The sequence below is a fragment of the Periophthalmus magnuspinnatus genome, chromosome 24 (assembly GCF_009829125.3).
Source record: "Periophthalmus magnuspinnatus isolate fPerMag1 chromosome 24, fPerMag1.2.pri, whole genome shotgun sequence".
Lineage (NCBI taxonomy): Eukaryota > Metazoa > Chordata > Actinopteri > Gobiiformes > Gobiidae > Periophthalmus > Periophthalmus magnuspinnatus.
In genome coordinates, this window is record NC_047149.1 from 22,255,614 (window position 1) to 22,280,929 (window position 25,316).

A 25,316-nucleotide genomic window follows, 5' to 3' on the forward strand; every position below is an offset into this window, starting at 1 on the left:
TCAGTAGTCCATGCCGTGCAGCCTGTTCTTGCGCTCTGGTTTCTGCAGAGCGGGGGGCAACAGGGGCAGATTCAGATCCGTCAACCCCCTTTGTAAACTCGCTCTTAACTGCACCGAGTTCCTCTTCACGCCTCCCCCAACTACCACCCGATCTCCAACCGAAACCGCCCCTCCCGCTACCGAAAGCTCCCTCCTCTTACCCCTGTCCTGTCTCAAACTCTTAAAAACCAGCGTGTGTTGTCTTGAGGGGAATACGGGAGGTTTTGACCCGTTCACCAGAAGTCCCGGGGGTCCTGGTCTGGTTAGCCATGTCATCTTTCTACCTCGCGTATCTTTGAGCGCTATGTTTCTCAAACGGGGCAGCGGAGAGGGCGCGGTCTCCATGTGGTCTCTGTCTACCGGGAGCGGGTCCACGTCCAAAATCATCCTGGGGGAAACGGGGCTCTGGTCCGTGGCGTAAAACGTCTGCAGCTTCTCCAGGCGGTCGCCGATGGGCAGGTGATGCGGGAGGTCATCCTGGTTTCGGTTGTCTTGGAAACACTCGGAGGCGGGGTCGGCGGCTGCCCCGTCGGATCGCGTGGTCCTGAGCAGGTGGGCATGCTGCCGGGAGGGGCGAGTGGTGCTGCAGGTGCGGAGGGGGTCAGAGGGCACCTGGCAGGGGGCGGAGTCGCACAGCTGAGAGGCGGAGCTTTTAGGAGGAGACAGGTGCACCAGCTCACGCTCTCTGAATACTGACACTGCAAAAAGAATATAGATGTGTTAATATAGGGTAGGATATAAATAAATATGTACCGTTTTCTATTGAAATGCTTTGGATAAATTTAGTTTTGTTAAATCAAACTTTTGGAATCATTTTGAAAGGGACTAAATGTTTAACGGACACATATTACGCAATTTTCTGATGTTATAATATAGTTTCCTCATCAAAAACAGACCTGGAGTTGTGTTTTTTGTTTCATTCACATTTTCATTAACACACAAACCCTGCATATTTAGACTGAGTTCTTCTCTCAAACTGAAAACACACTGTTCCACCTTGTGATGTCATAATGTGGTAATACAGGAAGTGCTTCGCTGCATTTTTAACTCCTTATACCTTCACTTGTTGGTGGACACTGCCTTATATCTATCTGAAGGGAGGAGCTAACTACAATGAAACTGTAAACGTAATGGGCCTACATTCAGCCTTAATGGCCCTTGTAGGTCTATTGTTCTCTTGTTTCCTTTGTTTGCTTTAGGTCTGAGGATGGAGTTGTATATGGGGGACAGCTGATGTCTAAGGCCCCCATTACTGTTCAAGGAAGTCTTGTCTTTTCTAACAAAAATAGCTTCTTTAACTCCCCTCTCAGACCATTTCTTTTCTCTGGCTAAGATCTGAACTTCACTATCTTCACAGGAGTGGTTAGTGTCTTTGAGATGGAGCTGAACAGCAGACTGGGGTCCAGAGGAACTCTCACGATGGTGTTGGTACATCCTCTTATGGAGCAGCTGTTTAGGTTCTCAAATGTAACGCTCACTGCACTCTTCACTACACTGAATGGAGTAGACTACATTACTTTTGTTTGTGGCTCAGGGATTTTTCCTGTGGGTGAACTAGTTTTTGTCTTAAAGTGTTTGTAGGTTTGAAATCGACAGGCCGAGAGGTCTTTCTTCACGTGTTGTTGACCAATAATAAAGTGTTACTCAAACATGTGCGGATGAAATAAAAGTTCTAGCTTTGTTTTTGAGGAGGTAACAACATTTTAACATGGCTTAAACGTCACGAGAATCAACTTTGCGTAATATAGGACCTTTAAATGTTTTTATTATTATTATCCTGATGCAATTTGAACATGGTCCATTGTAGAACTGTTTAATTATCAAATCCTCAATGGCTAAAATGGATAAAACAGAAGAAATTGCATCTCAAAAACTCGCCAAAAAACAAAGCGGTTTATTTACCTTCAGGAAAAAGTGGCTCTTTTGGCTCCAGCGTGATGTCCAGCTCCTCCTCCACCCCCAGAGGAGCGGGAGAGGGGGAGGGTACACGTGGGGGCATGGAGGGGGAGGAGGGGTGAGGTAGATGGGGCAGAGAGGGCAGAGAGGGGGACGAGGGGTGAGGTAGATGAGGCAGAGAGGGAGGAGAGGGGGAGGGAGGCTCGTTCTCATCCTGCTCCTTCACCATCTCTCTGTCCACTGCCGGCGCTGGTCTCTGCGGTCGGCTGATGTGTTTGGAGGCTTTGTCATCGGAGGAATTCTTCTACAGAAACATCGTAGAAATAAAGCTTTAAAGCAGACCTGTTCTGCAAAATTGACTTTTCAGAGCTTTTAACCATGTTGCGGTTGTTTCCTCTTCTCCTTTACCCTCTGGGATTTGTTTTTGGAGTGATTCCTGCATGTTTGAACAATCTTTAATCTCCATTTTCCCGATCAATCCCTGTTTTCACCACAACCGGCGACTTGTACTCCCACCGCTTACTTTGTTCTTCAATGTTATTTTCTTAATCGATAATACACGTAGGATTCAACAGTATCGTGTAGTCATTTTGGTACAAATGAAAAAATATCCGCTGCTCACTAGTGTGATCTGCAGCTATCCATCGGAGGCAGGGGTGTCCAAACTATGGCCGGGGGGCGAAATGCGGCCCTCACACCAGTTTTTATTGGCCCTCAGGTCTCCAGCTGAACCGGCCCAACTGGCAGTACTTTTAACAGTAAATTAAACTATCTCTACCACCATAACCTCAAACATCACATTGCAGTGTGATACGGACTTCCAAAATATCACTGAGCTTCATTTGACTGGAGCTGAACGCTAACGATGACGTCACACTCACTTAGTCCACTTATTTATACAGTTTATGGGGCTCGACAGTTGCATGACTCTTTGTTTACAGCCATGTCAGCTCCCATTGGATCGACGACTACATAAAAGAAACAAGTTCGCTGATTTCCATGTTAGAAAACTGCAGTGCCCAAAGCCGGTGTCGCCGTGAACGTCACCGCAACAAAGAGTCGGCACCATCTATGGATAGCTGCAGATCACACTTGTGAGTAGCACCTTTTTTTTCCATTTGTACCAATATGACTGTGCAACGCTGCCGAACTCTACGTGCATCAGCGATTAAGAAAATAAAACTGAAGAAGTATGTCACAGTGGGCGTATGCTGGTGTAAATAGGGATGGATCAATATGGCGTTGTCACAATCCCCGTCTTTCTTGCCTTTTTGGTCTTTCTCCCCTCCCTTCTGTGTCTGAGCCTGGAGCTGGGGCGGAGATCTTGGCTCCTCCCGTGCACACCTGGAGCTAATCTACAATCAGCTGCATGTGGGGAGGATAAGAGGAGCCAGGACCCGACCCTTGGCGCCAGATCGTCCGCGTATCTCTGTGGTACTCCCTGCTTGGCTCAGTTCATGTTTTTTCATTTTTGACTTTGCTAAACTGGATACTTTTACTCCTCACCACATCCTGCTCCCTGGACCCGCTCAGCTCTCCCACCTCCGACCCTGCTCTTCTCTACCGACACTGTTCATCCCGTCTCTGTCTCTGCTACTCACGCTCTGTCCCTGGACCACGGCAAACACCCCGCTCCCAACTCACCGTTTGATCTACTGTCATTTTTGCACTTGCGCTCCTGTAAATAAACACTGTTAAACCTTTCCCCGAGTTCTGTCTTCTTGAAAATAAGTGATTAAAGATTGCTCAAACGTGTGCGAATCACTCCAAAAACAACTTCCAGAGGGTAAATGAGAAGAGGAAACAACTATAACATGGTTAAAATCTCTGAAAAGCCCATTCTGCAGAATACGTCCACTTTAAACCATGAATCTGCTCTTACCTGTTGTCCTTTCACGTCACTCCCATTCCTCTCTCTCCACGTGTTCTTATTTGGTAAACTCCAGTCATTTTCCAATTTCTACCAAAAACAACACAATTTGAAGTCTTTTTTTCAACGTACTCAAATAAAAATGAAAAGTTTTGTTGGATCTGTGCATAAACCTTCAGCGTCTTGGCTCCTTTCTGGCTGCGGTTGAACTTGTTGAGCAGCAGGTGATAATAGGCCATGATGGGAGACGGCCTGTTATTGGTCAGTGTGTGGACGACATCAGAGAGGGCGTATCCCAGAGTGTCCGTCATGTAGGTCAGCACGGATGAGTTCAGGTCATCTGGGCTCAACCTGGACAAAACACAGAGAATGAGTGTGTTATTAGTAAAAGTGAAAGTGAAAGTAAAGAGAGGCGTTAAGATTAAGTCCATAGAAAATGCATAAGTGGTAATATAATCCAGATTAGTTTATAAACATAATTAAACCACACATTTCCAGAATATAAATTACTCGTAGCTTGAGTTGTTTAAGGTGTTATTGCGTTGTTGCAATGGTGGAACGTAGCGAAGTAAAAGTAGTAAGTATTTAAGTATAAATTTTAGGCATCTGTAATTAAGTCAGGGGTGTCCAAACTATGGCCCGGGGACCAAATGCGGCTTCAGGTGAACTGGCCCAATTGATCGTAGTCAGTACTTTTTATGACAAATTTGAGTAATACCAATTTAACTACCAATATAACCTAAATAACACTCATACAGACCTAATAATAATATTTCAAGCCTTATTTAAAGTATGATAAATGCACCCGTCTGAATTATCCACTGTATTGACACTGGTCTGTGGTCCTCTATGACAAATATTTTTCAAGATATGGCCCTTGGTGAAAAGAGTTTGGGCGCCCCTGATTGAAGTAAATTTAAGCAGTGGATACTTTTTACTTTCACTTCACTACATTTGTGAACTGGACTGAAAAGTAAAAGTAAAAGTATTTTTCTATTATTGTGTGAGACCTAAAGGCTGTTTTTATTTGTATATTTTTGTTTGCTCAAAAACATACAAATAAAAACAGCTAGGAAAAAAAAAAGATTTAATTGTTTCTGTTGAACAAAATTCAGCACAAAACTATCTCAAAATCACTACATTTGAAGCTGTATTAGATCTCAAACTCTTTTACTTTTACTTTTTACTCTTTAAAATCATTTTTAAACAGGTACTTTCAATTAAGTAGTTTTTTTCATGTGATACTTTTACTTGAATATGTTTTTCTTCACTAACTATCTGTACTTTTACCTAAGTAACCAAACTGAGTACTTTGTCCACCACTGGCTCTAACTATCAGAGAGAACTATTGAAAAAAATACTGTTGCCATAGCAATTAAGAAATTTAAGAGAAAATAATTTATATACTGTATAGTGAATGGGGAAAAGTCGTCAAAATATTGCAGATATCAGGACGCTGAACCCTGTGAACGGACCATAATTCTTTGCTTCGTTTCAATACAACGAAAATGAGGAAATAATCGTTAATAATAAACAGTTTAGCTCAGTTGGTAAAATGTTTGTCCACTGATCTGAAGGTTCAATTCAATTTAATTTAATTTTTCACAATGTTCAACGTTATGTAAGCCGCACACATATACACACACATGCACATTTACACACTCAAGCGTTTTACACACTACATACAGAAGTTCATATTGTGCACATATTTCTGTTCACATATGTGTGCCGGTGTATAAATGACACGGAAAAACACTGTACAAGCTTATGGAAATACTTTTGCCATTAGAGTTTGCAGCAGAAAGGTTGGCGGTTCGAATCCCACTCTCTACATAAGCATCATTGGTTGAGCTCCTACAGATGAACGCTGCCGTTATACACCGGTGTATAAATGTGTGGTTCCTTCTAAAATCAGCCGTACATCTCCCTAAACGTGCATTCAGTTGAAATATAAAGCTGGTTGTAAAACGTCGAACTGTAAATCTACTGAAATTACAAAATCGCAGCGTTTCCGTGACACTTTTCTGGATAATTTGCCGTTGCGACCTCCCCAGACCGAATGTAAGAATAAACGTTAAAGTATTGTAGCAGTGACAAAGGGAAGCGGGGCAGTTTTGTTCTTGTGGCTTTGTGAGAATGCGTTTGGACCGGAGGAGACACACATGATTGCATTTCCACACTGTGTAAAGCAGCGAGTCGCCTTTCGCTCAGCTGCACTATACAAAGCCCCACCGCAGGAATTTTCATTTTGTTTGAGAAATTCACAGTCATTTCCTCTTTTATCCCCGTGTCCCGCAGTGTGATGTGGCTCAACTTAACTTGTCTCAATTCATAGTCTTCATATGGCGGGTTATGACACAATAGTTTTTTGTTTTGTTTTGGGTTTTTTTGCTGTGGCTTGTGAGTCGAAAAGTATTTTGAGGACTTCTTCCAATTCAAGGATATGGCTTTAATTGTTGTGAATCGCTATGGCAACAGTACTAAATTTACTTTAAAGAGCCTATATTACGCAAAATGGAGCTTTAAGTCATGTTATAATGTTGTTAAGTCATCAAAAACATACCTGGAGTTGTGTTTTGTTTCATTCACTCATGCTGCATTATTAGTTTATCCACATTTCCAAAGCTCAAAATGCTCCGCTCCACCTTGTGATGTCATCAAGTGGTAGTTTTCAAGTTAACAGCTACCTTTTACCTTTTAATTCAGTAGAGATTAGCAATTCCAGAGCTAAAATTATCCAAATTATTCTAGTGAAGGTGTGTGGAGTTTAAAAACACAGCGGAGCACTTCTTGTATTACCACTTGATGACATCACGAGGTGGAACAGAGTGTCTTCTGTTTGAGAGATGCAGGGTTTGTGTGTTAAACATGTGTGAATGAAACAAAAAACATAACTCCGGCTCTGTTTGTGATGAGGAAACATTATAACATGGCTTAAAGCTCAATTTAACTTTTGGAGGTGTCACTTAATTTGCTAAAAAATGTCAAATCTATGGTTTACAGTACAATTATTACCTTTTTATAATATAATTTTTATATTTTTCTAGTCATTGTCGATGTGTTTTAACTCACAAAAGACTGGTGTAAAGTGAATTATGCACAATTTTGCGGTTACATAACAGTAAATGTGTTTTCTTCCATTGTTGTGATTGGTTGATTACTCTTAAAGGGGCGGTACCTTAGCTTATATAAGGGGAGCGGAAGGGGCTGTTGTCGCATTTGAGGAAGGTCAGAGGGACTAAAACGTAGTGTGAATAAAAGTGAACCAATAGTGAGACAGTGTGCGTGAGTTTTCTTTAACTTTCAGATCATGTTTGTGACGAGGAAACAACATTATAACATAAATCAGAAAATTGCGTCATACGGGCTCTTTAAATCCAGCTGCCCATGTCTCAATGATCCGTAGGTTTTGGGGGGAGTGGATGTGTCTCCATGGAGATAGATAAGTTTATTGTATCACTGTGGAACATTCCAGGTAAACTATTATCACATGTATGGAGATAAGCAGGTTTAGGACGCGACATCAAACTGACAGAAATCATCTTTACAGAGACCAGACTTTGTAAATAAATGTGTGTTTGTGTTAGGTCTGCTGATGTTTGGGATTTGATAAACTATTTCAGATTATGACAAGGAAAAGTCAAATGTTTTTAATATACACGACCTGTCAAAAGTTTGGACACAGACTCTCATTTGTTTTTTTTCTTACTTTTCTTACTTTATAGATTTTATGTTAATACAGAAGAAATTAAATATATGAAGTAATATACTGTTTATGGAATTATGTAGCAAAGAAAAAATGTTATTTTTTTTGTTTTTGGTATTTATATTAGTTAATATATTTAGTTTATATTTTGAAGTTGTTGTTTTTTTTTCCTTATTTATTTATTTATTGGTTTATTTTTTTCTAGATTTTGAAGCAAGATATCTGGAATTATGTAGAAAAGAAAAAAAAATGGAAAATAACTCTACTAAATATATATATTTTTAAATATATTTTAGTTTATGTTTGAGTTATTTCATTTTTATAGTTTAGTTTTTTTCTTTTTTTAGTCTGTTTTCTACTTTCTATATTTTATAAACATATGAAACACATCAGATATATGAAGTAAAAAGTTTGGAATTACGTAGAAAAGGAAAAAAAACTCTACTAAACATTATTTTCAACATAGTAAAGGGTGGTTAGTTTGAGCATTTGAATTTAAAATATAAACAAAATATATTTAGTAGTATTTTTTACCTGCTACATAATTCCATACATCTTACTTCATATATGTAATGGCTGCTGTATGTATCTAAAATGTAAAAAGTAGTAAAAATACATTAAAAAAACACTGAATGAGAGCGTGTGTCCAAGCGTTTGTCTTGTAAATGTTTTTCAATAGCTGTTTCTTCTTCTTCATGTCTTAATGCAGCTCTTGTGTTTGTAAAAGTGTGTTATTAGCAGATATTTGTCATTTCGTGTTCCCGTGGTGTTTCCTCAGACCTGTTCTTGTGGCAGAGCGAGTTCAGACTCTTTTTGCCGTATCCTTCGTTGATCCATCTCTCCTCCAGAGCCGCTCTGACACTCGGACGTTTGGCTGGATCCGGCTCCAGCAGAGAGAGCACGAACGACACTGCACCTGCACAACAACGACAACGACAACGGGATGGAATTATAATATGTATAAAAACAAGCTGGATTTTTGGCTTTCGCTTTTATCTAAATCTAATAATATTAAGTCATCACCAATAAAACTGACATGTTGTCATCAAATGCCTTAAAGGAGACGTATTGTGCTTCATAATGTTATAATTTGCACATTTTAAATCGGAATGTTCTTCTAAAACAACTTAATAAAAGAAAAGTGTGAAAGAGCCATATAAATGTTGGCTCCTACTGTGGATAACTGCACATCACACTAGCAAATAGTAATAATAGTCTTTTCATTTGTACCAAAATGACAACGCAACACTGTCAAATCCAAGTATCATCGATTAAGAAAATAAATTAAAGTAAAATAAAATAAAATAAAATAAAATAAAATAAAATAAAATAAAATAAAATAAAATAAAATAAAATAAAATAAAATAAAATAAAATAAAATAAAATAAAATAAAATAAAATAAAATAAAATAAAATAAAATAAAATAAAAATAATAAAATAAAATAAAAAGTAAAAATAAAATAAAAAATAAAATAAAATATAAAAATAAAAGTAAAAATACAAATACAAATAAAAATAAAAATCTAATCAAATCAAATTCTCTACATCCTCCTTTCTCACTTACGAATTACTAGTACTAGCACTCTCTTCTGCCTTCTCTTCCTTACCCCCCTCCAAAATCACGGAAATGTCACACACACACACAAGACAGACTTGTCACACACAACTGTGAATAGCTGGTACGTCTTGTTACGTCTTGTTTGTCTTACCACCACTTGTCACTATTGTATATGTATGGTCACTATGTTTGTATGTATGCATTAAATAAATAAAAAAAGAAGAAAAACTAAAGAAAATAAAATTGAACAATGAAGTGCATACAGAGCAGAAAGCAGCAGAAAACGGGGGTTGATCGTCAATATCTTGAAAATAAGTGATTAAAGCTGCTCAAACCTGCACAAATCACACCAAAAACAACTTCGAGAGAGTAAATGAGAAGAGGAAACAACTAAAACACAATTAAAACCTCTGAAAAGTCCATTTTGCAGGAGACTTATTGTGTCAAATTTACTTTTAAGACCTTCTGATGATGTTAAAACCACAAAATGTAACGTTTTTGCCAAGAATTTTTTATTTATGGTCTTCTCTGAATCAAAATTGTATTGGTGTGATTCATGCATGTTTGAATAATCTTTATTCTCCTGCATTCAAGACGACATTACGCCAAAAAAATCCTAAAAAAATATCCTGTTCTCATTCGTTTATGACTCTATATTCACTTTTTTCCCCTGTAGCAACAACAATATTAACACATTTTTTTCACTTATCCAGGGTTGGGTTGCAGGGAAAACAGTCTAAGCAGGGACTCCCAGACTTCCCTCACCCTAGACACTTCCTCCAGCTCCTCCAAAGCATTTCCAGACCAACTATATTAAAATAGCACCTTTAAATCACTTTTTTATCATTCAAACGCCAGTCCTAGTCCTGACATTTCCCTCCTGCACTGTAAATGTTATATATATATCCTACATGGCATCACATCTCATGAAAATATAATCTAGTTTCCAAAAGAGGGCATCGGTCTGGACTTTCTCCGTGTCTGTCTGAGCGTCTGAGGTGATGGTGACAGGTTTGGCGTCTGTGAGCTGCACCTCAGACACATGAGCTCTGTTTGTTTGGGCTCGAGTCGTGCCAGACGCTTTGTAACGCGGCACATGTGACTGCGGGGCTACGTTTACACGCACAAATCTGAGCGTTATCTCATTTCTGGAGTTATCAGATTATAGAAATATCAGGTAAATGATGAGTAAACGTGGGAGGAATCTGATTTCCTACTGAAACTCATAGATTATGTTTATGTTGGGGTATTTTGCACTTTGTAAATCTCAGTATTGGCTGTGGTTATATGTACAATCTAAATCTGATCATTTAAGTCATTTAAATCATCTTAAATGTACAGAAATCTGATTATAATGTGGATTTAACCATTGAGTGCTGCTGATTTCTGGTTCAAAACGGCAGCAGTGATTTCCGTCTGTCCTCTAATCACAACAAATACTTTTTTTATTTTAATTTTTTTTGCAATTAAACATATATTTTGTGTTATACTGTCACGTATCACACTGTATCATGATCACATAGTGGCCAATGACCCGTGATGAGAAGAATACTTTGAAAATATAATCAGTTACAGAATACTAAATACCCAGATTGAAATGTGGCGTATTCTAGTACATGAGCCAAATACAGTACTGTATTTGGAGTACTCATAATGCTTTTACACAGAGTTGCATCATATTATTAAAAACATAACGTATGATTACAACAGCTTGATTTTTGTTGCTATGCATTAATTTATGTCTAATTATAGATGAAAAGTCACACACAGCGGAGTGTAAGGGTCACTTTAAAAAATATATTATTCAGGCGCAATGAAAATAAAGCCCTAATATTTTGACATTAAAGTTGTAATTTAATGAGAATAAAGTCAAATCCAGAAAAAGTCATAATTTTACGTGAATAAAGTCAGAATTTTAAGAGAATAAAGTCACAATTTTACAAGAGTAAGGTCATCATTTTTAGTGAATAAAGTCAGAATTTTACATAAATAGAGTCATAATATTACAAGAATAAATTCATATGACAGGGGGTCATTTCTGGGTAAATTATTCAACAGTTATTAATATTTAAAAGTCCAGCAGTATAAAGTTCTAGATCTGTCATACGCAGGTTTTTATTTAGTCTTTTAGCTCAAATAAGGGCCTTTCTTTGTTGTGGTGGTGAACGGCTCGTGCCTCTAAATCTGGATAAAACCATGTGTTTACGCTGACTACGACTTTATTCTCGTAAAATTACAACTTTATTCTCATAAAACTGTGACTTTATTCTTGCAAAATTACAACTTTAATGTAAAAATATTAGGATTTTATTCTTGTAGCGCCGGCATAATACTTTTTTTTTAAGTGACATACTCGTACATGTACACACTCTGAAAAAGCTGTTGTTGTTTTTTTTCTCACTAATACTGTGCAGCTCAAATCCAAAATTACACGATGAAGTACAGTACCACCATGTTTTCCTTTTAATTTAGGAACTGCATTCTGAATACCACCAAATGAAACTAACGATACCGGAATACAGTTACTCACAATCAATATTCAGAAGATGTATTTTCACCTCATGTATTCAGTTACTTCCCAACACTGCACATGACATTTACGGAGACTGTTGTGTGACTGTGTATATATATGTGCACAGACCTTTGCTTATGTCACTGGGAATGCTGCTGATTTCTCCGTTGACCATTTTCTGATGCAGGTGTTTGATGTTGAAGGGCTCCACAGTGAAGGGCAGAGTCCCGGTCAACATCGCAAATGCACTCACTCCTCTGGAACGCACACGAGAAACAAAGGCGTTACATTACAGGTCCTATAGTACGTGAAATTAACTCTGGTGAGGTTAAACACAACACAAGTCCAGGTCTGTTTGTGAGGAAACATTCTAACACAGATGGGTCTTTAAATGTGTTGAGCAGTGACTCTTCGTGCTCAGTATATACAGAGTTGTACAGTGTGAGTAGAGTCATACGTGAGACTTGTCACTTACACAGACCACACGTCCACTTTGGGGCCGTACTTCCTGTGAGCCAGCAGCTCCGGAGCCGCGTAGGCCGGACTCCCACACTGAGTACTGAGCAGGTCCAGGGACAGGGACTCGGGTTTGAGAGTGTTACTCAGACCAAAGTCTATCACGCAAATAAAAAAAACCAACAACAATCAAACAACAGGCCAATCCGTAACAGCGAGCCCAAATCAGGCGTCTGACATTAACCAATAACTGCAGAGCAAGAGCAGGAAAAGACGCGTCACAATTTACATTTTTATTTTCGTTTTTTCATTAATTTATCTAGTCCCAGTCTAGCCTAGTCTAATCTAGTCCCAATGCATCTACCTTAAAAGGAAATGTGTAATTTTATATGGAGTTAATCAGAAGCAAAAAATATACAGCAAAATAATAATAATAATAATAATAATAATGCACCTGTTTATATGTTTTTTTCTGCTTGTTTTTTTTTCTGCTTTTATTGTATTTTAAACAGGGTGCCCATGAAAAGATCCCAAGTGCTGTCACTGGGTCTCCCTTAATAAATAAATAATTCATTAATTAATTGATAAAAAAGACATATTAATTGACAAATATGCAGAAGGTTTATATGGAGTTAAAGAAATGAGAACTAGAAAATACACCACAAAAAAATTTAATAAATAAAAATAAAATCAATAAATAAAATATTAATAATTAATAATTAATAATTAATAATTAATAATTAATAATTAATAATTAATAATTAATAATAATTTACTTGAGTTATAAATGTATTGAAATTCACGTGTTTAAATAGGAGCAGGCTTAACAGATTCTGATTTATTTACTTTTATTTGCTTGCAATGTTTTTGTGGCTACTACTACTACTACTATACTACTACTATACTACTACTATACTACTAAATAATTGATATTAATTGAAACTGAAAGTGTCTATTAATATTTTTATACATCGTAATAGCCAGACAGGGCATCTTGGTGTTTTATTTTTCTTTGACTATGTGTTGTATTTTATGTGTATCTTTTTTTGTTGACTTTTATAGTATTGTTGGGCAGCTTAAGTTGTATTTTAAATGTCCTGTATAAACAAAATTAAATTAAATTAGATCCAAACAAGAGAAAACAGCTCAAACAAAATGAATACTTTAAAAACAAGTAATTATAACTAATGTCTTTTTTGTTGTAGCGATGACATACCCACTATCTTAATATTGTTGTGTTCGTCCAGAAGGAAGTTTTCAATCTTCAAATCCCTAAAAAAATGAAGAAAAATGTTTAATTATTCCCCACATGAAGTGAATTCTTTCTGTAACAAACAAAGAAATGAGTTTTACAGCTGTTTATTGTCTGGAGAAAGTTGCGAAATGTCTGTGGGTGTTTTTGTGAAGCTTTTCCAAATAAATGTTCTCTCTTTCTCTGCTATTTCTGCTCCGCCTCCACCGCCGCAGCAGAACCATCAGCCTCCTCAGCCTCTCCATCTCCTCCTCTTCGCAATGTTCTTTTCTTTATATTATTATCATCTGTAAAGGTCGAGGTCAAACTTTTGATTGTGTCTCGTTGAAATAGGTGTTACACAAGCCTTAAAGAGATGCTTTTCTTGTCTCCTTGAATTGTCTGAAATGCTCCACAGTAGGGCATTAAACTTTAAATCTAACATTTATTCAATTATATGTATTTTACTGCTGTATCCATCCAACCTTTTTTTTTTTTTTACAGTTAGCGAGCTCGCCTCTGCACAAATCTAACTGTAGAAGTAATAACATCTCCATGGCAACACAAGCAGCGAAGAAAAATTACATAATGCATCTTTAAAGCGCTCATATTACGCTGTTTTCTCTGTTATAATGATGTTTCCTCGTCACAAACAGACCTGGAGTTGTGTTTTATTTCATTCACACCCGTTTAACACAAAAAAAATCATGTCTTTACACAGTTTTCACGCAGAAAACACTCCGCTCCACCTTGTGATGTCATCATGTGGCAATACAGGAAGTGCTCCGCTGTGTTTTTAAACTCCACACACCTTCGCTCGAATCATTTGGACGATTTCAGCCCTGGAATTGCCAATCTCTAGCGAACAAAAGGTAGAAACGTAGCTGTTAACTTGAAAACTACCACTTTATGACATCACAAGGTGGAACGGAGCATTTTGAGGTTTGGAGATATGGACAGAAAAACAAACAAAACACAACTCCAGGTGCGTTTTTGATGATTTAACAGCATTATAACATGGATTAAAGCTCACAAGAGTCGTCAAATTTGCGTAAAACTGTACAGAACCTTTAAATTCTTAAACATTTTGGCGTGAAATGAGTTTAAACTTTCATAAACTCTCACTTTTTAAACTCGTTGCACGGTTGGCGTAGCACTAGATTCACGCATGAGCGAATTCCCGGCCTGAAAGTCTCAAAAACCTTCATTTATGTTGGGCAGAAGTCAAGCTGTAGTAAGACATCTTATTTGCAAAATCCGTGCGTGGAACTGGTTTATTTTGGCCTGTCACTACCTCTTAAAGTTATATTAAACCCGGCCGACAATCTTAGTTAATCTCATTCACCTGGAAAAGTCCCGTGTTCTCCCTCCCCCCAAAAAAAACCCTCCCACAATCCACGCTAACCCTAACTAAATGAAAATCTGAGGTTAAGAAGAACAGAGATCCCCCAATAAACCCACCACATGTGTTTTAAGACTCGTTTTAATCTGGAAATGCTCAGGAGCGCAGACAATTTCATACAAGAATAAAATTGTAAAAATGTGGGTGGCGGAAAGCGAAGAATTTCCATGTATTTGGCGTTTAATCCGAACTTTGGGAGTCATTTCAGGAGGGACTTCATTAGAGAGGAAGTCCATGATGTCGTGATGATGTGTGAACCATGGCGCCGGCGCGGGTTGATGACCTCATCGCCTGTTAATCGCATTTCCACCTTAAGAGGAGCCAAAGCATTAAACAAAGCACCTCCACATACTAAAATGCCATTGTAAAAACACTCAAACTCCCACAATGCACCGTGCCGCGTACGTTTGTGCTCTTGGGTCGGTCCGTAGAGGGTCGTTAATGCCCCGAAAACTGCCCCGAGTCTCAGTGCGTACATTGTTCTGTGGAGTGAACGTACACGGGGCGACTAAACGGCTACTGCTGTCGGGTTGGTTGAGGTCGTTCTGGGTTTGGTGGGTAATTGGCAAAAGAAGCGTGTGGTTTTAAGATGGTGAAGTTAGACCCACACAAAATGTCATATATAATTTACTACTAAATACATAATAGTCGAGTTTATTTGTATAGCGCAATTAGTACACAAGGTACTTTAAGGTAATTCAGGTTTTAGCTGCAGAAAATTGAAACGTTAATTCTCCATGTTTAGCCCTGGTTTAGTCCTGGTTTAGTCCTGGTTCTGGTTTAGTCCTGGTTTAGTCCTGGTTTAGTCCTGGTTTAGTCCTGGTTTAGTTCTGGTTTAGTCCTGGTTTAGTTCTGGTTTAGTTCTGGTTTAGTCTTGGTTTAGACCTGGTTTAGCTCTGGTTTAGTCCTGGTTTAGTCCTGATTTAGTCCTGGTTTAGTCCTAGTTTAGTCCTGGTTTAGTCTAGGATTAGTCCTGGTTTAGTTCTAGTTTAGTCCTGGTTTAGTTCTGGTTTAGTCTAGATTTAGACCTGGTTTAGCTCTGGTTTAGTCCTGATTTAGTCCTGGTTTAGCCCCGCTTTAGTCCTAGTTTAGTCCTGGTTTAGTCTAGGATTAGACCTGGTTTAGTCCTGGTTCAAGGTGTAGGCATCATAAGCTTAGGCTTCTGCCTATTCCTTTTCAGATTTTGTGTACTCTGATTTGCTTTTGTGGACTTAAGACAGAAAAAAAATGTCTGAAACAAATAAAGATGATGATGATGATTTAGTCCTGGTGCAGTCCTGGTTTAGTCTTGGTTCAGTCCTGGTTTAGTCTTGGTTTAGTCCTGGTTCAGTCCTGTTTTAGTCTTGGTTTAGACCTGGTTTAGTCCTGGTTTAGTCCTGGTTTAATCCTGGTTCAGCCCAGATTTAGTCTTCTTTAGTCCTTCTGTAGTCCTTGTTTAGTCCTGGTTTAGTCCTGGTTCAGTCTTGGTTTAATCCTGGTTTAGTCCTGGTTTAGTCCTGGTTTAGTCCTGGTTCAGTCCTGGTTTAATCCTGGTTTAGTCCTGGTTTAGTCCTGGTTTAGTCCTGGTTCAGTCCTGGTTCAGTCCTCAGAGTGTTTGTACTTCCTGGTTCTAGTCAGGACCAGTGTGTTCTGGATGTTCTGTTCTGTCTTAAGTCTCGTTTGTAGAGTCCAGTGATCAGGACGTTCCAGTCGTCTAATCTACTGGAGACAAACACATGGATAAGTCTCTTTACGTCTGATTTTGACAGTTTATCTTTGATTTTTTATGTTTTTCAATGGTAAAAAGCTACAGATGTTATTGATTTGCTGTGTTTTTAAAGTTCAATATTGTGAGAAAAAGGAAAAAATGAACCATGGCACGTCTTGAGTCTAATTTTGTATTAGTAAGCAATTCAGGCAAAACGATACCATCTGCCACCTCAGCCTCTCCTCTTCTTAACTAGCACCACTGTGAATATTAAAGATACGCTTTGGCTGATATGAATGGTGATATATACACCCAAAGCAATATTATTATGTGATGCGTTATGGTACAGCTCCAAATACACATCCAACGCTTTACTGACCTTTCTACCAAGTATTTCTACAACTGTTGAGTCAAATTTAGACCCTATGTGGTGCAAAAAGTTAAAACAAATTAAGAAATAGCTCAAAAAACACACAAAATAGACCATCATAGTGCAAAAACATAAACATATCTGTACATTTGTTAGTCTTACCTGTGCACGATGCCATGTCTATGCAGGTGGTCCACGGCTGAGAGGATCTGTCTGGTGTAGCGCCGGACTTCCCTCTCCTCCAGACGCTTCCTCTCACAGATCCTGTCCATTAAGTCTCCTCCCGCGCACAGCTCCATGGTCATGTAGTAGCTGTTCTCCGTCTCCAGGGTCTAAGATAACGACGAGACGGAGGCATTTTTGGTCCAATTAGCAGAAATAATACACGTTTAATAGTTTGTGTGGATGTCGGTTCATTAAAAACGGAAAGAAACTTATATCGTTGCTTTTCCACTGTCACAAAATAATTAAAAACTAATAGCTAGAAGAAGTAAAGAAGTGTGATAAATAAATAAATCGCACACAATGTAGTACTATAGTTGTTTTCTGAGATCTCTCAGGATTTAAAGGGGCCATATTACGCTGTTTTCTGATCTATTTATATTTAAAAAAAGTAGTTTCCTCACCACAAACAGACCTGGAATAACACACAAACCCTGCATATTTAGCCTTAGTTCTTTCCTCAAACAGAAAACACTCAAAATGCTCTGTTCCACCTTGTGATGTCATCATGTGGTAATACAGGAAGTGCGCCGCTGTGTTTTTAAACTCCACACACCTTCACTACTAGAATCATTTGGATCGTCTCAGCTCTGGAATTGCCCATATTTACTGAATTAACAGCAAAAGTTAGCTGTAAAACTACCACTTGATGACATCACAAGGTGGAACAGAGCGTTTTGAGCTTTGGAGATGTAGACGGACATAATAAAGTGTTACTAAAACGTGCGTGAATGAAACAAAACACAACTCCAGGTCTGTTTTTGACATTATAACATGACTTAAAGCTCAAAAGAGTCAATTTTGCGCAGGACCTTAAATGTACGACTAAGTTTATGCGCAAAAATAGTTAAATAAAAGCAGATTTTTTTTTATTATTTCAAAAGTGTCGGCCAAAGGATAATATCTCCCTTGAGTAATTGAACATTTTACATTACAAGCACAACATACCAAACATATCAGCGTTTATTTCATTTATTTATTTGTATCCAGTTCATTAACGCACATTCCACATATTTTTCATATTTAAACTAAAACGAAAAGTAGTGGGAAGAAAAGGACCTAGGACTTTGCTTTTGGGGTAAGATCCAACATAAAAAAAATGAATAGTGAAATCTAAACTTCCAGCATGTTACGTCGACCCCGCTCTCACCTCAAACAGAACGACGATGTGCGGGTGCCGGACCATCTGGTGAATGCGAGGCTCCCTCTTCATGTTCTTCTGCACGTACGAGTCCTGACGAGCTTTCTTCTTGTCGATCACCTTAATGGCCACCTGAAACAAACATCAAATATTACAACGACTTTACAAGACCCTCCGCATCCAAGGCCACGAGAGACAGATGTGAATTCAGCTGCTGGATATATTTAAACTGTAGTGTTTTCTATGTTCTGAGAAATATGTTCGGTGCAGGGGCGGTGCCAGTGTGGGGGCTCGAGGGGCACGAGCCTCCCCTAGAATGGCCCCCCTAGTTTTAATAAATATTTTTGCCCCACTTTTCTACTGTAGCACATCCAGTTTTGATTAAAAATGTTCAAATGGCAACTACACAGCCTTCAAAATGACGCTACAGTTGTTCCGTCTCTATATCGCGGTTCACGTTTCACGATCTCGCTGTTTCACGGATTTTCTTTCTTACGTACTTTTGTGATTTGTTACACAATTAAATGAAGCAAACATAAAGACAAGCACGATACTGTAAAGCTCAAAAAAACAATGTATTTTCCTTTTGATACTTATTTTGTGTGAGTCAATCGGCAGAGGTGGAATGTAATGAAGTAAAGGTAGTAAAGTACTGCAATTAAGTAAAAATGTAAGGTATTTTACAGTGGATACTTTTTCTTTTACTTCACTACATTTGAGAGCAGGTATATGTACTTTCTACTCCACTACATTTTTGAACAGGACTGAAAAGTAAAAGTATTTTTTTTATTGTCTGAGACCTGCTGAAAAGGCTGAGTTATTTATTTATTTATTTATTTTATTAACTTCATAATTTGAGCAAAACAAATTTACAAAAAATCCAGCCAGGAAAAAAAACTAACAAGTGATTCAATTTATTTAAAAAAAACCACAATGTCGATGAAACGTTCTGCACCGACAAAGACGCCTACGAAGGTTTGAACTTTGAGAGAGTTTAAACGAGAGAGAAATGTGAGAAAATGTTAACGCCTGTGTGAGAAAAGTGTATAAAGTGTGTGGTGAGGGGTTTTACAGCAAAAAACATGTAGAATAATTGGAAAAAATAAAGCTGATACTTCGCGGATTTCGACTATTGCGGGTTATTTTTAGAATGAAACCACCACGATAAACAAGGGACCACTGTATAATAAAACAGAATTCCATAGTAGGTTTAATAAATCACTACAGGGGCTAACTACTTTTAAACTAGTTCAAAACAGTGAATAAAACATGGTAAGAGGTGAGTTTTACGCACCATTGTTAAAATTCTCTAAATTAACTTTTTAAGTGAACACGTACTGAAGACTTTAGCACCAATTTAGCTCCTCTAACCAAAAATGTCTGGTTAAACATGTGTGACTGAAACAAAACACAACTCCAGCTCTTTTAGATGAGGAAATGACATTATAACAGATCAGAAAATAGTCAAACATGGGACATTTAAAGTATCAGACACGTATAAAATGACTCACAAAGAAGCAGACGTACCTTATTTTGAAAGAGCAAGACATTTCTTTCGTTTGCTTTTATTCTAATCTTAATATTTCCATAATCTACCCAGCCCTTCATGTACCAGTATTTAGCTCCTATTGAAAAAACGAAGGCGCGACGTGCAACACCTCACCTTAAAATATACTTGAAGTTGGTTTTAAAACTTCAATATCCACCATTGGTCATGCGTTTTAATGCCAGAGTGATACGTTTTATGAATATATTACCAAAAAACACACACACAAGCCTGTCGCACGTTTCAGATTAAATATTTAAACATGGAGGAAACAGTACGAGAACTTAAACTTGAACTGGGATTCGTTCAGACTCGGAAAAGTGTCTTGCCCATGGACAAAACAGTTTCCTCTAGAGCCACAGCCGCTCCATGTGGGACTTGGTTTTCCCAACGTTCTCTCATTCAAGTATTAACCAGGTCCGACGATGATTAACTTCTGAGATGTGACGTGGGTTTGGACAAGGAGGTTATGGTCCTGTAGCTACGCCGCCGCAAAAAAGGGATTTACAAAACTAAAGCCACAGTAAAATAAATAAGAATAAAGAACAGATGGTTGTAATACGTGAGAAAAGAGCGTCTTCAGATTCTCAAATTGGGCCTGTGAATGAAATCGCTGAAATAAAAATACTACTTTCCAACAGCAGGACAGTAACGTTTGGAGTGAAGTTTGGAGTAGTGTTGTTACGATACTCAAATTTCAAGCTTAAATTGACACTTAAAACCGATTACGACACCACAATGACAATAAAAACACTCTTTCTTTCGACAATAGAATGTGATTTTTAACATTAAATGGTAATATTTTCTTTTCTATTCCCATTTGCCCTTATATTTGTGTAATTTCTCAGCGGTCCATGGGTGTATACTGGTATATTTGGTCTTATATTTGTTCTGATTCAGCTCAAGATCAGTCTAAAGGTTCATTTCTGTCGTGTGAATGTGGCTTTTTTAGTATCGATACTTGCTCAAATGAGTATCTAGTTCAGCATTTGATTCCCGATACTTTTGAAAACCCTAGTACGGATTGTATCGTCGCAAAAATAAATAAATGGAGCTGGAATTTGTAAAGTACTTCGTTTGTTAAAGTTGAAATCCACGTGTTCGTCCACAGAGGGTCAACAGCAGGGGTCAACGGGGACAAACACCTCCCACAGGTGAGTTTGGCCGTTGCTATGACGACGTGGTTTAGGTACATACGATACAATGAGGTCGTGGACGCGGTGACCCTCGAATGACACGGAGTTAAGCATACATTTGCACACACGGACGGGCGCCGCTGAACCAACGCGACAAGTAAACTCCGTGGTGTCGGCGTGGAAACGGGGGGGAAAAGACAAGTCCCTGGATATAGCTTTAACCTCCTGAGACCCGAGCTTTAATCAAATAAAATAATAAAAAAAATAAGTAAATAAAATAAAAATAAAAATACAAAAAAATAATAAAAACAAATTAAAATAAAATAATTAAATCAAAATAAAATAATTAAATAAAAATAATTAAATAAAAAAAATAAACAAAATAAATAAATCTTCTAAACTCTTAGAAATATTCAAAATTGAACATGTTCTTGTTGCTGTTCTTCTAAAACTTTGCACTGTGGCCTAAACAATCCAAAATGTGTTGTCCACAGATGAGGACACCAGGTCTCAGGAGGTTAAGTACAACTACTATGATGAGATGGAAACATATAGAAACATATTTGACTGTCTTTCTGCGTCTGTTTTACTCGAATATCAACAAATCCGAACAGGTCTATGGTAAATGGTCATGGTCACGTTTTTATTTAGCACTTTTCCATTTTTAAAGCACTTTACGTCAAGGAGCCGCTCACATATTCATGCAAAAGTCACTTCATCACCTGTGATTCTCTATTATTGTTCATAAATTTGGGGAAATGCCTGTAAAACATACGTAGATCCTATAATTAAATGACAAAAAAGGGCAATAAGAATAATTAATAAAGCAGGATTTCGTGATCCGATGAATGAACTACTTATAAAATTGAATATGTTAAAATTTACGGACATAGTTAAGTTGCATTTAACACAGGTTTGACAGTGCCATTGTGCCGTTAATGAGACTTGGAAGATTAATTTTGGGTCTGTGTCACAATACAGTGTGGTGTTATTGAGGTTATAGAGGTAGAATTTCTTCAGTGTGTAGTAAAAAAATACTTCCTGATCATTTGGGCCAGTTTAGGATGAGGCATGACGGCCAACAAAAATTGATCCGAGGGCCACATTTGGCCCCTGGGCCGTAGTTTGGACAGCCCTACCATACGTGTTCAGTCCTTCTTTAAATTAAGAAGTAGTCGTTACAACTTAAGAGGTTTGCTTCGGTTTGAATCTAGTAAAATAAGAATTAAAGATCTGTCTGTTTTGAGAATAAGACTTTGGAATGATCTCGACGATGATTTTAAGTTGATTAAAACTCTGTCTAAACTCATAAAAACTTTAAAATATGAGTTCATTCATACATATACATTGCTGCAGGTTTATATGAGCCAAGACATGTGTTTAGGATATTGATTTAAATAAGTAAATTGTGTTTTGTGATTGTATTGTGGAGTTATGTGTTGGTCTTACATAAACACGTCGCTTCAGCCCAGTCCTTTTTTGGTTGTAATTTGGTTGTAATTAATTTTGTTTTGTCTTTCAATCTTTCATTCCTTCATTCAAAGTGCACACAGACACTGGGGGCGAGGTGTGTTAAGTGTCTTGCCCGAGGACACAACATCAGCGTTCATCTGTGCAGACAAACTCTCCAACTGAGCTACTGTCGCTACTATGAAGAGATGCGAAGTTATAGAAAAATATTTGCCAATTTGTGAGTTTTATTCAAAGTTTATATTTAAGGACACGATACAATATGTCGGGAATGTTGTGGTTAAATTAAATTCCATACAATTGAAAGCATAATTTGTCAGAAAAGTGCCTGAATACTGACTATAATTATAAGAGTTACGCACATTTTCAACACACTTTAAAATGAAAGAGAGCAGTTTAAACACTATGGACACGACCGGTCAAAAGTTTGGACACAACATCTCATTTAATGTTGTTTTTTTTCTTTATTTTTACTCTTATTTTTCTTTTTATTTCTTTTTTAAATCTTTTTTATTTTTCTTTATTTTTACTTTATTTTTACTTCCTCAGTCGTCCTGGTATGAGCCACAGTAAAAGAAAATATATACCGTAAATTTCGGATTATAAGCCGCTACTTTTTTTCCACGCTTTGAACCTTGCGGCTTTTACAGCAGTGCGGCTTATATATGGAATTTTACTGGATAACGGACCCTGGGGGGCGCTCTCTAGCTGTAAACGTAAAAGTGAGACAGACGTGGGGAAAGATTCTGCTCTGAAGAATTCACTAGTTTTGATTTTGAACGATCATTTTGCGCATCATGAAATGGATATGATGCAGTTTTTAAGATAAAGAAACAGAAAGGAAACAGAGCAGGGGTCGGCCTTTAACACGCAAAAAGCCATTTGGACCCACTTTCCACATAAAATAAAACACTGGGAGCCGCAAATACTTTTTGACATCTAAAATGAAGATAACACTGTATAATAACAATAATGTAACGGAATAATGTAGGTTTTACTTTCACGGACAAGCCTTCTACACGTGGCAGATAAATATGGCAAAAACAACTTAAGTGCATTAAAAAAATACAACTCACCAAACCGCTGCATCATGCATCGCGCTGATTATATGTCTACTCCGCAGTTTCTTTAAAAAACAACAACAAAAAAACTCGTAGCGTATCGTTTAATCCCAGGTGCTTATTCTCCATGTGCCAAAGCAGTTTTGAAGGTTTCATTGCCTTATTTGCTTTTCCCGTATGTTACGCAGAGCGGACTCTGTGCGTGAGTCACCTGTAGCGACAAACCCAGATTTTAAGTAGGCATTGTCTGTTAAATTTATCTTTCTTTTTCTTGGAGGTCGTAGTCTCCTCTTCTGGCTCCTCAGTTGTCCTTTTCCCCTTTGTTAAAAAGATCTCCAAAGACTTTTGTTTTGGCTCATTTTCACTCGCTTGTGGCTCTACTTTTGTGCGTCGTGTCTGATGTGTTATACGTGATACGTCACCGCGGATACAAGAGCAGATAATATACTTGCTACTACATCAAATAGATTTCTGTGGCGATTTCCAGCAGGATTTTCATGATACATCTACGGACGAGCTTATTAGTGTGTCATTAGGGACGGGCCAAAGTTGCTCCTGACCCCTGTGCGCACAGCGTCTGAAAATCAGGGCTCTTTACGCAGGACTGTGAGCTGTGTCTGTCAGTTCCCAAGCCACGCAGAGCCGCAGTATGAGGCGGAAAGAGGCGCATGCGGCTCCGGAGCCGCGAGTTGCCGACCCCTGAAATAGAGCCACTGCACGTAAGCTCGACATCAATGAATCCAACTTGGTCAATGTAAAAAGACGACAAAAGTTTTCAGAGGAAATAAAAGCAGATTTTCCGTGTTGGTGCAGCTTTATTTTCTAAACCTGCAGATGTGTTCATCCCGTGTTGTTGTCGTGTTGGTGCCAATTTTCAGGCACAGTTTAAAAAAAAGCGTGTCAGTGCACCGTCTTTCTGTGTAAATATCTCATGTTACAATATGAAAACCTGCGGCTTTTATTCAGGTGCGGCTTATATATGTACAAAATTGATTTTCTCTTCAAATTTAGCTGGTGCGGCTTATATCAAGGTGCGCTCTGTAGTCCGAAATTTACGGTATATATATATATTTCATCTGGATATAAAATAAATAAATAAATAAATTTAATAAATAAGTAAAAGAAAAATAAATAAATAAATAAAATAAAATAAAAAAATGTATAATAAAATCAAATAAAAAATAATACAATAAAATAAAATAAAAATACAGGAGACATCAGATATATGAAGTTAAAAAAAAAATTAAAACAACTCTACTGACTATATATTTGTTTATATTTCATATTCAAATCCTCAAACTAGCTGCTCTTTGCTTTCTTAAAAAAAATGTTTAATAAAGTTATTTTACTTTTTTCTTCTCTACATAATCCCATATATCAGCATAATACTTCATACAATGTCATCTTTTGTAGTAAAACTGTCCAAACTTTTGCTTGGCATGTTGTTTTTTTTCTTTATTTTCACTACTTTCTTCATCTTAGTTACATTTAGAGACATTATTAAGTGTAAAACATAACTTTACTAGCACCTGGCAGTTCATATGTTTCATCTTAACACTTAAAAGTTCAGATAAATGTACATTTTGTGATACTGTGTTGGTTTTATGTAACGTAATAATAACATCTTTACCAAACGAGCGCCTTTAGAGTTATAATTACATGAGCTCACATTATCCTCTCACATAATATCAGACCGGTGACTTGTGCAAACAGAAAACACAGATCAGTTTCTCTTTCTCTCCCTCTGTTCTCACCTTTTCTCCCGTCCCGATGTGCAGCCCCTCCATCACTTTAGCGAACGACCCCTTGTTGATCATTTTCCCCACCAGGTACGACCCCACGCGTTTGGAATGGGGGAAAGTCCTGAGCATTTCCCGGGACACCTTCACCAGCGGCAGGGGCGTTCGGTGCTCCTGTCCCCCCAAACCTCCACCCCCACCTCTGTCTCCCCCCTCTCCTCCCTCCGCCACCATGTCCTCAGCGGCCGGGGGTTTCACTGTAACAGCCGGCAT

At 37.9% G+C, this 25,316-nt stretch overlaps 1 protein-coding gene across 1 annotated transcript; it reads right to left on the reverse strand.

The window, feature by feature from the left end:
* Window positions 1-25,316, reverse strand: LOC117392875 (hormonally up-regulated neu tumor-associated kinase homolog). The gene is made up of 11 exons (XM_033991039.2): window positions 25,059-25,316; window positions 18,101-18,223; window positions 16,891-17,060; window positions 13,255-13,310; window positions 12,058-12,196; window positions 11,712-11,839; window positions 8,292-8,427; window positions 3,979-4,156; window positions 3,818-3,895; window positions 1,942-2,239; window positions 1-737 (listed from the first exon to the last, which is right to left on the reverse strand). The coding sequence occupies exons 1-11, from the start codon at window positions 25,314-25,316 to the stop codon at window positions 1-3; spliced, it is 2,301 nt and encodes a 766-aa protein (XP_033846930.2).

Excerpts from the sequence above, each read along its gene's own strand:
- LOC117392875 (XM_033991039.2), bottom strand. The coding sequence starts at position 25,316 with ATGCCGGCTGTTACAGTGAAACCCCCGGCCGCTGAGGACATGGTGGCG. Across the intron at positions 18,224-25,058 it reads ACATCGGGACGGGAGAAAAG|GTGGCCATTAAGGTGATCGA; the intron begins GTGAGAACAGAG and ends TGTTTGTTTCAG. Across the intron at positions 2,240-3,817 it reads GTGACGTGAAAGGACAACAG|AAGAATTCCTCCGATGACAA; the intron begins GTAAGAGCAGAT and ends ATGTTTCTGTAG.